The sequence below is a fragment of the Lagenorhynchus albirostris genome, chromosome 2, assembly GCF_949774975.1.
Source record: "Lagenorhynchus albirostris chromosome 2, mLagAlb1.1, whole genome shotgun sequence".
Classification (NCBI taxonomy): Eukaryota; Metazoa; Chordata; class Mammalia; order Artiodactyla; family Delphinidae; genus Lagenorhynchus; species Lagenorhynchus albirostris.
Window position 1 is genome coordinate 150,099,242 of NC_083096.1, and position 14,889 is coordinate 150,114,130.

A 14,889-nucleotide genomic window follows, 5' to 3' on the forward strand; every position below is an offset into this window, starting at 1 on the left:
CGATTCTTTCTTGCAGGCAGCCCGAGGCAGCCTGTCTCTTTGTTAACAGAGTGACAGCAATGTGACACCATGGAAATAATTACTAACAAATCACGGTGCTGACTGCAAACAGCTCTCTGTCTTCAGAGGCATGTCAGGGTGCATTAGAGCAGGACTGGAGGAGCGGCACGAGGGGGCTGAGAAGCAGCCTGTGCTCAGACGCTCTCCTCTTCTTCCCCCACCCTGACCCCTTGCTGCTCTGTCTGACTTTCCTGCTCGTGGCCTTTCCCCACTAGGTCAGCTAAGGGACCCGCTGGATAAGTGGCATGTGGCTATTCCCGCTTCCTCTGGGCAGGTAGCTAGGACTCCCGTCTTTGCTAAGGAACACCTGGGTAGTGGTAAGATCCAGGAGTTTTTCCGTTACCGGGCCCCCAAAAGGCGGAAGGATGCTCCATTTTTTATTTACTCGCTGCCAGTTGGGACCAGCTTCGCCTTCTGGTGGTTTTGGGGTGATAGTATTTGTGCCAACTGGACCCAGAATCTGGGGGAAGCCTTGTGTTTCAGTGTTGGCTCAGCTCCCTTCCCCGACAGCCCTGGATTTTTCCTCGATTGCCACAGTCAGTTTTGGGTGAGTCGACTCTGTCCATTCCCTCTTGGTTAGCAGAGTGAGTGCTCTGACTGTCAGGGCTGTAAATAAGGTTCTTGGTGTGTGTGTCTGGAGGCAGCCGGGTTGGGTGGGGAAAGGAGTGGAAGGACAGGCAGCGCTCCGATGGCTCCCTCGCTTGCCCCCCTCCCCTCTCATACAATATTTATCCAGGGATGGGAGTCAGATGCAGCGACCTCAGGGTCACCCAGTTAAATAGCTTCTGAACCTCCCTGCATTCTAATTGCTGCAGTTGTCCTTTGCTCTGGAGGCTTCTCCTCCCCATTGTCTGCTGAGGCACACACTAATGGCTCTCCTCCCTGGCCCTGCTGGGAGGCATCTGTGGGGTGGGGGTGTGTGTGGAGGGAGGGAGAGGGCTCATTGCTACCTCCCTTTCCCCGGGGATAAGGGAATCTAGGGCCTATTAACAAGCGGCTTTAGCTAGGAGGAGCACAGCCCCCTGCGCCCCTGCTGCCACCTCCCCAAAGCTGGCTGGAGAAGGAGGCCCAGGTGGCGGGTCTGGTTGACGAGCCAAGGGGCTTCCCCCACCTCCAGTCGGCTGAGCAGAGCTGTGGGACTCGTGGCTCCTCTACAAGGGGAGAGACCCTTGAGTACGTGGCTGAGGAGCATCATCCTGTGTTCCCACGGTCCCACATTCGTGGTTTAGAGACGTCCAGTGAGTGGGATTTCCTGCTGGAATAGACTGCATTTTGCTCAGAGATTGCCCAGACGCAAAAGTCTTCCAAAATCAACCCCCGGAGGTTGATTTAGTTGATTGATGATGGTAGCAGGTGTGCTGCATTTGGTGATTTAAGAGTGGCACGTGCCACACGTCTTCACCAGGACCTCCCTGTAAATGTCAGTTACCACCCACTTCAGCTCTTCTCTTCTGAGAAATACCATTGGAAACTGCCATCGAAGGCACTAAGCACTGTGTATCCTGGAAGAATATTCCAGCAGGAGCCTAAAGTTAGCCCCTGTTGAGAGTTGCTCGGGGCCCAGTAAGTACTGTGCTGGGGGCTGTGGGGACTGCCAGGTGATCAGGGCAGAAGGAGCAGCACATGCAAAACTAATTGCAGACTAAGTAATAAGTACGGTAGAGCATGAGAACACTACCAAGAAGGTTCAAAATGAATGCCATGAGAACCCAGGGCAGCATAGTAGAGAGACTGAATGGGTAGTAGTTTTAGCAGGAAACTTAAAAAAAATAAAACGTTAGAGAAAGCCCAATATTACAAAACATAAAAGTTGAGCTCTTCTGGTTGAAGCTGGGGCACGGCCCTGCCCATTCTTCCTCCTCCTCCTCCCCCAGTCCACAGAGTAGCCCGATGTCCCTCCTAGAACCCTAGAGCTCCATGGAGCATGGTTTAAAATGCCCACCAGAAGTGTGACTGTGTAGGCTAGGAGTTACACATCCTGAAGGGGTCAGGGGAGCTGGGATCAGGGCAGAGGAGATCAGCCAGGGGTAAGGGGAACAGCTGTGTCCTGGAAGCAGAGGTCAGACTGCATCCCAGATCCTGAATGCTTGCAGGATGCTCTCCTCAGAGCCTCCAGAGGGCATTGTAGGCCACACAAAGGCAGCCCAGGCAAAGGGTCAAGATGGCCATAGGCCAGGGGGAGCTTCTGGTGGGGGATGAATGAGGTATCTTGAAGACCACTCAAACTGCTACGGAGTGCCTGAGCCAAAAAGAGAATAGCTCACCAGCCAAGACACTGACCAGAGTACCCTGGAAACCTCCTGTCACCTGCTGACTCTCCTCCCCGGACCCTACTCCCTGCTGCCTGCTGGGGCCTCTGCCATTCCACCTGGGAAAGAGGGCTGGCCGGCCCTGGTGGCCGCTCCAGCACTTTTCGCAGCCGCAACAGGTGGGGTACTGTGCCCTTTCCCTGGAAGAATTGCAGCGCGAGGGACTCCAAAGAGGCACTTGTCTTATTGTTTCACCAGAGGGGCTGGCGAGATACACAGAATTTGGTTTTGTGGCGCTGGGGAGGTGCATGTTAGGCTGTTCCCCAGGGTGTTTGTGGCTCTTGTGTGCTTTGTGTGGTTATTTCTGTGGGCTCCGTGTGGGAGAAATGGGAGTAGAGACAGGTGGCAGGTGGGCCACAAAGCGGTGGAGCAGGGAGGTGCTCTGTACATATACGGTGCCTTTTGGAGGCTTCAAGCATCTGCTTGCCAATGGGGATTTGAGGTTGGTTTTCTCTGGGAGTACGGGCAGCTTGGCCTACGGGGCGTCCCTCTGCAGAACGCAGAAACCGCCTGCGTTCTGGTTTCTGTTTGGGAACTCTCCAGTGCAGCATGTCTGGGAACACTTCCAGCTGTGCTGCCAGACCCAGACGCAGGTGACGGCCTTTCGTCTATACCATAGGGAAACCAAGAGGAAATTAAATGTCATTTGCCCCCTGCACAGCAGGTCGCTGCCAGATCAGACAGTGCTGATCAGAGCTGTGCGGAGAGCACCCGAGGGAAGGCTTGTGCCTGCAGCCGTGCCCTCTGGGCTGTGGAGACTCCCAGGTGACGGCCTGGCTCAGGCCCAGGGCTTTCTCTGCCAGGCTGGGTTCACCCTGGCTGAGGCCCAGCCCTGTGCTACATGGCAGCTGTGGCCCATGCCAGGCCAGAGGTGCATGTGTACCAGTGGGAGGGGGTGGAGGGGCAGGGCAGGGCAGGGCCTGGCAATAGAGGACACACAGGAGCCAGTGAGGTGATCAGCCCCTGCTCAGAGAAGCTGTGTGGTATTGTGGAAAGAACAGGACCTTTAGGATTGAAAGAGACCTGGGTTTGAGTCCTGGCTCCGTTACCTACTAGTTGTAGGACCTTGGGAAAGTCACATTACCACTCTCAGCCTCCATTTCCTCATCTATGAAAGGGAGCGTGTAACAAGCTCTGGCTTCTGACATCTGTTGGGGAAGTAGCTTCTTGTTGGGACTGGTGCCTGAGTTTCCTCACCCCACCTCCCCTAGATCTGGAAAGATGGCCTAGAGCCCCTTGTACCTCCTGGGGCCTCAAGTGTAGTGAGTTGGCTGAAGTTGATGGGAAGTGGGGCGGGGAGTGAGTCTGGCTGGGGCCGCACCGCTGGTACTCTCTCCCAGCGCGAGGCCTTTCCTTCTTGTCCTCCTAGTCCTCTCAACCAAGCATCCCAAGGCCTTTATGAGATGAGCACGGGTGATAGTGGTCACCCTCTTAATTGGGGGGCTCAGCTGGCTCCCTCCAGCCTCATACTTGCACTCCCCTTCCTGTTTGGGAGGACCTCAGGGCTCGTCCCAGCCCCTCCCTTGCCTTGAGTCCTAGTGGCGGGGCGTAGTTCTTGGCTCTGCAGTGACATTTATTAACAGGGCTTTGGGAAGAGATGTTTTAATACTGTGAGTGTTCTCCCTAGAAAACTCCCCACCCCCACCTCACCCCCATCTGAGGCATGGCTGCTGGTAGTGAAATTCATTAGTGTTCCCTGACAGGCAGTGGCGACAGAGGCGCTCACTGTCTGCTTCCCGCTCCCTCGCTCTCGTGCTCCTGCCTCACGCACACTGATATTTAAAGCTGATGGGCTGCATATAGACTTCTTGTACCATGACAAGTTTGGGGAGGGGGATGGGGGAGGAAGAGACAGACAAGGAGCCAGCTGTCACGCTGGTATTTCAAACAGTACTCTCTCCTGACCCTTTGCAGGCTCCAGCAAGTGTATCATCTTTCTGAAGCTGGTGGTTGGAATTGTAACCTGCAGCCGTCCCAGAGGATAGGGGCAAGTGTGGGGGCAAAGTGGGCTGAGAAGTCGGCAGTGCGTTCTCCCAAGGCTGTGGGCAGGAGGAGAGTGCAGGGACAGAGAGAGGGAGTGAGAGAGAGAGAGAGAGAGAGAGAGAGTGAGTGTGTGTGTGTGTGTGTGTGTGTGTGTGTGTGTGTGTGATAGCAAAGGGGATTGAAGCTCAGTCTCTGTAAGTGCTCCTCAGCATTGCCTTCCCATCCCCAGGAATGAAGTGACCCTTTTGCTGTAGTCTCTCCTGGAGTGATCATTATAGTTGATGCTGTGGTTATCTTCTAGGTGGTCCTGAAAGCTCCCTGAGTATAGGAATCAGGTTTGATTGGCCTCTACTCCTTGAGCGTCCTGGGCCTCAGTGATACCCATAAATATGTGGTATCAATTCAGGCAGAAAGTTCTGCCACTTTGTGTCTCAGACTGGGGCCTTGGCTTTTGTTCCCTCCTATTTGTGTGCTGATTTTTTGGATTTGGAGAATGAGTACCAAGGTGCTTCTTTATCCACAGCTCCTCCCCTCACCCCCAAGCTTCTTGGGATTCATTCTGGCAACTGTTGAATGGTTCTGGGACCTCCCTACTCTGTCATCCCCAGAAAACTTCTCTAGAATCCTTTTCCTGACCGAGGCACTGTCTTCTCAATGCAGGTGGCCTGGAAGCATCTCCAAAGGCAGGTTTGGCCTCAGCTAACCTCCTTACAGCCAGAATCCCTTCTATAAGTGCTTATTTATAAAGTATGTTTCCCTTGGCCGGCTCATTTAACCTTCACAGAGCAGGGCATGGAGGTGATGTAGCTTGCCCAGGGACACATGTTCACTTGACCAAGTTGTCTCTTACTGCGGCAGAGCCATGTGCCTGGTGGGGCTTCTACTGTGCTCTCCTTCCCCCCCGCCCCCATCAGGGGCTCTTCTAGCTCCAGGGTCTGCATGGGGGAAGTGATTTGGGAACAGACCTGACTCCTCCACTCCCTGCTCTTTTAGCCTTGTCAGTGCTGTCAGTGCTCCCATTGGCTTCTTCCATTTCAGCACAGCTGTGTCTTGTGTGTGTGTCTGTGGGACAGAGAGGGGTTACTGGCCATCTCCTGGTGGAGGGTGGAGCCAGAATGCCTTTTCTCTCTGTAGACTGAAGTGTATTCTTGAACTGTCCAGGATCATCTTTGATGTGCTCACCTCCTGTAACCCCCATTGCCCTCATCCTTCCCCCACACCCTACACACTATCCTGTAGGCTTCTAGCAGGGGTTGCTGGTGCAGGGCAGCGCCTTTCTCTCCCTTCGTGTCCTTGCCAGTCCTGCCCTGGTGGAAAGCACTGAGCATTCGGCCCGCGGGGGGCAGCCAGGCTGTATCTTCTGCCATGGTGCGTCTTGCAGGTGAGATGGAAACTGACTGGCTTTGATAAGTACGAGACTTGAGCATTAATTTTTTATACATCAGCAGTGGCCAAGTGAGTGAATTCAATTATGAGTCTGCCTCTCTCCACCCTCCTCCCCCCAGTGTGGTGGTTCAGAGCAGAGACTAAGGAACCTGTTGAAATGAGAAACCCCTATTTCCTTGTTTGACCCCCTCACTAATTCGGGTTAAATTGCTACGCGATTGCAATGGTGACACATGGTGCCTGCCTGTGTTTGTATAAGAGGATGCAGTGGGGGTGGAAGGACCAATTTGTGCAGAGATAAAAGGTGTCACAGGCAGATAACTAACGTCCCAGCCCCGTGCCTGCTCTCATTGTAGCTCAGTTGGCTCCGTGGAGAAGCCCAGCCGTCCCCTCTTCCTTCCTTCCCTCCCCTTGCTCGTATTTTACCTCGACGCCACGGCGTAATGATGCCCTGCGTAGTGGGGGAGGAGATAGGCACCTCTGGCTGACAGACCTTCCTGATAACCAAATTCCAGCCCATCCATCACCAGCTACTCTCCTCAACTTGAGGAAAAGTGATCGTGAAAGGCGGGCCGTTTATCACCCAGGGTCTGTTTATCTCCTCTGGGTAGGGGAACGGAAATAGGAGAGACAAAGAGCTGCGTCCCCAGCTAAGTGCTGCCTCGGCTGGGGTAGCCTGCCGGAGCTGGATGCAGAATCACGTCATGCTGACTGGGGAGGCTCTGACTAGTAGGACTCCCAGACTGGGACCCAGGGGAAGGGAACCTTTCCTGAGGTTCAGTCCTGGGAGTTGGAGACAAGCCTAGGAGGTGTGGTGGTTCTGAGATGCAGGACAGCCAGTGACAGCATTCTTTGGGAAGGTTTGTATCAGAATGAGCAAGTGTGGAGCCCCTCGTGGAAACCAGTCCAACCCCCCTCATAGGTGACCCCTCGGCAGGAGCTCCCATCTGACTGGTCAGCTGGGTCTGCTGCTTCCGCCTTCCCCAGGCTGGGCCTTCCATGCCTCCGTGCTCCAAGGTGACTTTGAAGAAGACAGGGCCTCTCTCCCTGCTCTTGGCCTCTGCACCTCAACACTCCCCTTTTTTTGCATATCAGGTGGCACAAAATAGTTTGCCCTCTGAAGGCGAGCAGTATGTGCGTTTGAGTACCAGGACTGAAAGCCTACATCACTCCGAGATCTGGGTCCCACAGCTTTTCCAGAGAGGCAGAGAGGGATCAAATATGGCCTCCAGTTCAGCTGACTTCCTCCTCTTCAAGGGCTTGAGAGTGACCTGCATCTCCCCAGTTTAGAGTTTTCCCTAAGACTTGCAGAGAGAGAAGCACAGAAGGAAGAGTGTCCGTGACCTCTGCCAGAACTGGTGCCTGCTCTCCTGCTGGTCCTGGCTCTTGGTGTCTGCCAGTCTGTTTGTCAGACCTCCATGGATGCTGCTGGCCCCATCGACTCAAGCCTAGTAGTTCTAGCAGAGCCCCCCAGCTCTACTTCACCCAGTCTTCAAACCTGAGCTCTTGCTAACAGTGGCTTCATCCCGCCCATACCCATTAGCAAGGGTGAAGTTCCCTTAATGAGCTAGTCCCCTGCCTTGGCTGGCGCTGAGCTGGTCACACCTGTTTGCCATCAGGGCTGTCTGGACCTAGCCCAAGTGCTGGGCTGCAGGTGGTAGGGCTGGATGAGGGGCTCCTTTTGCTCTGTGCTGTATGGGCGGGGGGCTGTTTCTTACACCTCTATTCCTCCCATACTGTTCTTTCTACGTAGGAGAGGGCTTTCTTTGCTTTTTTTGTTATTTAGCGGGAGTAATAAAGGAACTTGAGGAGTACCATATCTTTTCTAATGCCCCCCTGGATGGAGCAGCAGGGAGTCAGTCAAGCATCAGCAAGAGGGTTTCACAGTGGGTTCTGATGACCCTAAGGGGCCAGTGTGGTAAGAGCAGGGCCACATGGTAAACGCCAAAGGCAGAGCCCCTCTCTGGCCTTAGGCCCCATAGTATTTGGAAAGCAATCATATCCCTTGGTTTAGAGCCCACAGGCAGGACTGGGGTTGGTGGTGGGGGTTTGCTTCCTTAAAGAGGGCCCTTTGCATTCACGAATCTGAAGGAAGTTTTGATTTGGTTGAAAAAAAATCCCATTCCTTTTTATGGCCTGGACATAATTGGCTCTTTTCTATTGGCCATCAGTGATGTCATTCCGACCCTCATAAAGAAGGGGAAATCACACCTGTAGACTTGGTGCATAAAATTTCATTGGGCAGCAGTAATAAGCATGGCCAGATGATGTTTGGGCAGTTGAGGAGCTCTGTGCCCAGTGATCCCAGCTGCCTGGAGACCTGGGCACCATAAACCTGCCTGCACGTTCATGCCCGTAGGCTAGTCCAGGGCCCACTGCCAGTGGCTCTTTTCCTGGGATCAGTATCTGGTAGGAACTCACAGCATTCAGGCCCTTTGTGCCAGGGTGACTTTTGCCTTTTTCTTTTCCAAATTGGTGGAACCATGTACCCACTGGTACCCACTGACCCTAGCCTTAGGCTCCTAAGAACCGTGGACCCAGGTGTGACCTTGAGCACTGACCACCATGCTGCCTGACCCTCTAAAGTCCCAGGCCTTGCCTTCCCAGGGACTGCAAAGACTGCATCTATATGATTGATGCCTTGTGTAGTCAGAAGACTTAGATCCCATTTCTAGTTCTGCCCTTGGCTTGTTGTCTGATTAAGCAAATCCTTTTTCTTCTCTGGGCATCAGTTTCCTCTTTTATGAAGGGATGACAACTTCTCTAACCTACCTTCCTCACAGGGTTTCTCTTGGTGCTCTCTAAGCTGGGCTAGGGTTCTGTCATAGAAATGTGTAGCTGTCTTCCCACGAGGCACCTGGGAGTTCAAGTTCTGGCATACGGCTCTGTGTCTCTTGTGAAGATAGGCCTGGGTCCTGCTATAACTGTACTGCTTGTATCTTGAAGTCCCATAGTTAGGACCTCCCATTAGCTGGAGGACTCAACAACCTGAATGCCTGTGAGTCTGCAAACAACATGTGTACCTGCAAGTGACCAGGGCCCCGAGTGAGAATGATGGTCCCGCCTCCCTCTGCTTCAGTCAGCCAGGGGGCCCAGGCAGCACTGTGGATGCGGCTGAGCCATATCTGAAGCTGAGTCTCCAGCCTGACAATCTGTCTAGTCTGTCCTCAGTGCGGCCACTCTGGTATAGGTCCTCCACCAAGAGAAACAGGCAGGATCCTACTGAGCTAGACCCTTCCTACCTGGGTAGAGAAGCCTACAGCTGATATCTGCCTTTGAAATCCTGCTGAAGAGGGAGCCCTTCCCTCTCCCAGGACCAGCCAGCCAAAAGCACTCCTGGCCTGTGTCAACTAAAAGAATCAGAGGGTGCTGGGCTTGGCTAAGGGAGAGTATGATAGATGACCCAGGACCCTTGCCTTTTGCTGGCCAGTCCCCTAACCTGCTCCTTTGCAGATCCTGGTGCTTCTGGTAGCCCCCTTCACTCACAGGTCTTAATATGATTCTTCAAAAATAGCTGAGGGGCTTCCCTGGTGGCGCAGTGGTTGAGAGTCCGCCTGCCGATGCAGGGGACGTGGGTTCGTGCCCCGGTCCGGGAAGATCCCACATGCCGCGGAGCGGCTGGGCCCGTGAGCCATGGCCGCTGAGCCTGCGTGTCCAGAGCCTGTGCTCCGCAACGGGAGAGGCCACAACAGTGAGAGGCCCGCGTACCGCAAATAAAATAGCTGACCTGAGCAAGCATTTGACAAATACCAAGGATAAGGAACATGAAAGAAAAATTGAAGGGAATAAGAAAATTATCCAGACATTACCGTTCTGCTTCTTAGGCAACCACATTCCAGTTCCTAAAGCTACCTTTCATCTTTCAAAATCTTGCCTCATTTCCTTACAATCTTGGTCCTTGGTTCCCCCATGGGGACATCCTACATGGATACCCCTTCGTCATCTTGGCCTCAGCCAGAATCTCCCTCCCAGGAAGTTGACTGGTTGTAGTTCATGTCACTGTGCCACCTGGGTGTTGAGAGGAACCTTCCCTTGGAAGGGTGTCTCAGGTCTTAGAAAAGTAAATCCTTAACTCTACCACCTGAAACATGGGCACTGACTTCCAACTAGTGTCTGTCACATAACTGAAGCGTAGTGGATGGAAGGCTGACTGCCCTAACGCTTTCTAGGGTAGAAACAAGTCATTTCGACTGGATTCGTTTTGCCAAGCCTCCTGAAAAAGGAGTTTGTACTTGTGATCTCCACTTTCTTATCTCTTCTCACTCTTCAGCACGTCGCCTACTGCCTTCTGTCCCCACCAGCCCACCGATGCCAAATTCATTGGGTTTTTCTCAGCTCTATCTTGCTTGACCACTCTGGCATTTGACACTAATGACCTGCTTTTTAAGCTCAAAAATCAGTTATAAATATTCCAGAAAGGGTAAGCCTGCTTTCATCATCATTTAGGTTGACCACAGGTGATGTGAAGTGGGGTCCAAAGAGCATGTGTGACCTTGGCTATCTGATACCCTGAAAAAGGTCCAGGAGCCTTGCCCTCTGGACACGGAGTGGGTTGGGTGAGTCCCGACTCATGGTACATTATCTCCTACAGAATTCTCAAAGGAGCTGAGGCTGTGCGACCTGGAGAAGGGAACTCTGAGGAAGCTCCCTAGGCTCAGATCTTGGGAGGGTTCTGCAAGGAAGAGATAGAAGTCTCATTCTCTGTAGTTTCTAAAGACATTTCTCAGACTCATGGGTAGAAGTTACAAGAGACAGATTTTAGTTTAGTATTAAGGAAGGCTGTTCTGAGAATTGAAGGAATCCAAAATTAGAGCCGACTGCTGTGTGTAGTAGTGAGTTCCTTGTCTGTGTTGATGGTCTGGTAGGGGTGGCCTGGTTTCATTTTAGCTCAACAAAACTTATGAGACATTAGCCTGGGCTCTCTGCTCATCTCATTCCACACTCTTCCCAGGTGATCTCGTCTACTCTTATGGCTTTAATTTTACTTAAATTACATTAATGACTTAGCAATTTATATCTCCGGTCCCGACCTGTCTTTAAAACTGGATATCCATCTGCCTCTTAGACATCGTCCCCACTGCCAAATGTCTCCTAGGCACCTCAGACTCAACAGATGTTGAGTGCTTAGCACACGTCAGGTGTATATCTAAAGCTGCATTCCCAAACTCATGCCTTCATCCTGTGGGGTGGTAGGGGCGAGGCAGTGGAAGCAGTGTACCCTGGTTTAGGGAGACACTGTATGAAGAAAATTTAAAAACAATAATGAAATTGACTAAATGCTGGTCTGCTTCATCCATTAGATATGCTCTCTGCGCCCCTAACTTTGTCTTTGTACCTGTCTCAGTGAGTAGCATGAAGCAAGCCAAGCCACACACCTCTGAATTGGTGTGTGGCTTGGCTTTCTCTCATTGGGCCCCATGTCCCATTTGGCCACCAAGGCTTCCTTTATATCTTTTCCTGTTGCTGGCTCGCTGTCTCTATGGCTAGTGTCTAGTCTCCTGGCTACTACTCAGCCTTTTTAATGTATTGTTTTTGTTGCCCCCAGAACAGTCTTTGTAAATCACAACTCTTCTGAGTCTCTCTATTGCCTGTGACCAACTCCTCTCAGCAAGAAAACTCCGTGATCTTCCCCAGCTGATATTTCTAGTATCCTCCACCATCCTTCCATGTACCTCAGTGCTGCAACTTAAGGCTTTTTTGTAAAGTTTATTTATTTTTGGCTGCCTTGGGTCTTCGTTGCTGCGCGTGGGCTTTCTCTAATTGTGGGGAGCGGGGGCTACTCTTCGTTGTGGCGAGCGGGGGCTACTCTTCGTTGCAGTGAGCGGGGGCTACTATTTGTTGCGGTGCGCGGGCTTCTCGCTGTGATGGCTTCTCTTGTTGAGGAGCACGGGCTCAAGGCGTGCGGGCTTCAGTAGTTGTGGCTTGTGGGCTCCAGAGCGCAGACTCAGTAGTTGTGGCGCGTGGGCTTAGCTGCTCCATGGCATGTGGGATCTTCCCGAACCAGGGCTCGAACCCGTGTCCCCTGCATTGTCAGGCGGATTCTTAACCACTGCGCCACCAGGGAAGTGCCAACTTAAGGCTTTTTATCTATTTCTTTTATTATGCATTCCATTGAACAAACTGTGAGCCCCTATGTGCAGGAGTTCAGTCTTACTTTTTGAGGCCTAAGTGACTGTTATTGTAAAACATCAGTGTTTGGCTGAATGGATTTGTGTCGGCAAAACGGCATCATCAGCTGGAAGGGGAGGTAATTTATAAATTATGATTTAAAGAAAAAACAAGAACAGGTTCTTGGTTTAGATTCTGACTTCTTTTTAGCCCTCTGTATGGTCTCTTCTCTATCACAGAAAGCCTATTGCTTGAGACTTAGGTGTGAGCTGAAGCCCCTGCCCAACTATCTCTAAATCACATGCTCTTCCTCTCTCTCCTCCTATCTTACATCTCTGCCTCTCTGTGTAACAAGATGGCGACAATATCCTGGTGCATTGGAAAGAACATAGGCTTTGGAGTGAGACAGACCCGGGTTCAGTTCTTGGCACTATCATGTTTTAGCTGTGGACTCTTAGGTAACCCCTCTGAATCTTTGCCTCATCTATAATATATACAGATCTACCCACCTCACGGCATCTCTCTGAATTAACGTGAGAATGTAAGTAAGACACTTAGCATGTTGTAGGCCATCAGAAAGCAGTGCGGCTGATGTCATTTTGAATAGAGTCTCCAGGTTCTCACAGTTGGATCTGAGGGCTGCATCTGGAGCCCAGTGTCCAGAGTGCTGGAGGTGGGGTGCCTTTCTTGGGTGGGGTAGGACCCACGGCTAGTGGGTTAGCGTTTGAGGTCACTTTGTCTTATAGACTTTATTGGATTTCCTGTTTTAAGACTCCGTACCTGGTACATGGGTGCTCAACTTGTTCTCTCCTCCCTTTCTTCAGGCTCCCGGGCCAGTGCCAGTACTTGGGCTTGCCAGTGGCAGATTACTTCAAGCAGTGGATTAATCTGAAAAAGGTACTGTGTCTGAGTCCCGCTCCATCCTTCCTCTGGTTCTCCTTTGCCTCAGACCACCCCCCTCTCTTTCTTTCTTTTCTCATTGCTGCTTTCATCTTGTTGTTCTCATCTCTTTTCTTTTCTTCTCTTTTCTCAATACCCTTCCCTAGCTAATGTGTGCTGGAAGGTTGTGGTTATTTCTGGGAGTGGGGAGCTGCTTGGGGGACCAGGCTGCTGGGTGGAGTTTGACACTGCCCTCCTTGGTGTTAACCCAGATGTGCAGAGAAGTCCCGATTAAGGGTAGTTTCCAGGTTCTTGCTTGGAGCTCTACCTCTGGGCTGAGCTGCATTGCCTCTGGGAGGGAGGTGGTCCTAGCTCAGCCTCTGGGAAAGTATCATGAGTGATCATGAGTGTGGCCTCTGAGCCTCCTGACTGGCCCTGGTATCTCCTTCGGGTTGGGAGGTAGAGTTGGTTCAGGCGGGCTTTGGTCCTGTCTAGCCCCAGCCGAGCTTGCTCATGTGAGAAGGGCTGTGGACACTAGAGCCCACTTCCGTTTGAGCATGGGGGAAGAGACTGGCACTCATGTAGCACTAAGCACCTGGGGAGTGGGCGCTGAGGCTGTGGGCTGGGAGGGACCCTGTGTAGCTAGGAAAGTGGGCCTGGCAGAGAATGAATCACCCAGAAAACTGTACTCTCCTAGTGTGTGCTGTCCTTCCTAGGTGAGCACAAGAAGGGAGGTGTAGGAATAGACACTGCAGACCCCTGCTCTGATAGGATCCTGGCTCTAGGAGGCCCAGGCCACTAGGGAGACTGACTCCCATTAATCCCTGTGATGTAAGGGCAACAGACCTGGGGCAGCCCCAGGAACCCCATGCCGTTCAGTGCCTCCCAGGAAGCTGAGCAAAGGGAGAACACACCAGAGGTCAGAGTAGTGGCTCCCGGGGGGCCCAGAGAAGGGAGAGGTCGTTGGAGGCTCCGGCTGGTATCGTGGGGATTTGGGTCTTGAACTGGGCATTCAAGGGAGGTGGGATTTGGATCTGAGGAGGAGAGGGGGCTTCGAGGCAGGGGGAGCAGCCTGCCTTTGGTGTGTGTGAGGGCTGGAGCTAAGTGAGCATTTGGAGGAGCACTGGAAGACAATGACCTTGGACTTTGTTCCGTACGTCTCAGGGCAGCCGCTCTCTGTGGCAGTGTTTGTGAACTCCTTTGCTTTTCCCTGGTGTACGGGTCCTTTGCCCTCTGGCTTGTCTGTGCTTCGACCCCTCCCCACCTCTCCCGATGATCTCCCTTGCAGCTGAACAACAGCTGCTTACTACCTCCCAGCTTTGGCTGAGGAGGCCAGGCTCTGTCCTGCCTTCAGGCCTTGGCCTATAGCCTTCCCTCTGAAGTGCCCCCAGTCATCTTCATCGGCCTTATTCCCTCTCCTTGACGATTCAGCTCAGGTCTCACCTCCACTGAGAAGCTTTGCAGTCGAACTCTTGCCGTGAGGCTCCTTGCCACTCTGGATATCAGTGATCTTCGAGGGTTGAAACTGAGTCTGTGTGTTTCCTTGCAGACGTGTCCATCCGAAGCACAGAGACTGAGTCTGGTTCCTCTCTGTGTCCCCGGTGGCCAGATCAAGGCTAGGTGCAGAGTGTGTGCTCAGTGAACAATTGCTGGCTGGCTGACTGATCTCTGAGAGCTGGCTCCAGAGAGGCCCTCTCACGCGGGCCTTGGCAGGGCTACGCGTGCGGGTGTGGCCAGGCCTGTGCTCCTGGAAGACGGCGTGCCAGCTGTCAGAGTGCATCTGAGGCTGCTTGCTGGCCTCGGCAAATGCAATGTGAAGGCCCCACCAAGCGAGGCAGGCGCTGACCATGAACAATTGCTCTGTGAAGTTCACTAGACTTTTTGGTGTATGGATAACTCCCTGCCTCTAGCTTCTTTGGCAGAGAGGCAGGAAAGCAGCTGACCCGTGTGATAACATTGCCACTTGGGACCACCTCGGTGCTGCTGGCAGTGGAGGCGGCTGTGCTGAGCCTGCTCAGCTTGCCTGTCTGCCAGACTGTGCTGGGCCATGGAGCAGGGAGTGGGTACCAGGGGAAACTGAGGACTCTGTGATCGCCTCTTGGGAGGTAGACGGAGCAGGTCTAAGAAAAACCAGAGGTCTCACCCCTTCCTCTCTGCCCTGCAG

The 14,889-nt window shown here is 52.8% G+C and overlaps 2 protein-coding genes across 14 annotated transcripts in view; both read left to right on the plus strand.

The window, feature by feature from the left end:
• Positions 1-14,889, plus strand: part of TMEM53 (transmembrane protein 53) — a 447,568-nt gene that overhangs the window by 351,717 nt on the left and 80,962 nt on the right. The window lies entirely within an intron of this gene.
• The window catches only part of ERI3 (ERI1 exoribonuclease family member 3), a 129,185-nt gene that overhangs the window by 55,288 nt on the left and 59,008 nt on the right, over positions 1-14,889 (plus strand). For all 8 annotated transcript variants that reach the window (XM_060140239.1, XM_060140237.1, XM_060140243.1 and 5 more), the window contains one exon: positions 12,671-12,743. In XM_060140239.1, coding sequence (XP_059996222.1) covers positions 12,671-12,743 — 73 coding nt within the window. The remainder of the gene's footprint in view (positions 1-12,670; positions 12,744-14,889) is intronic.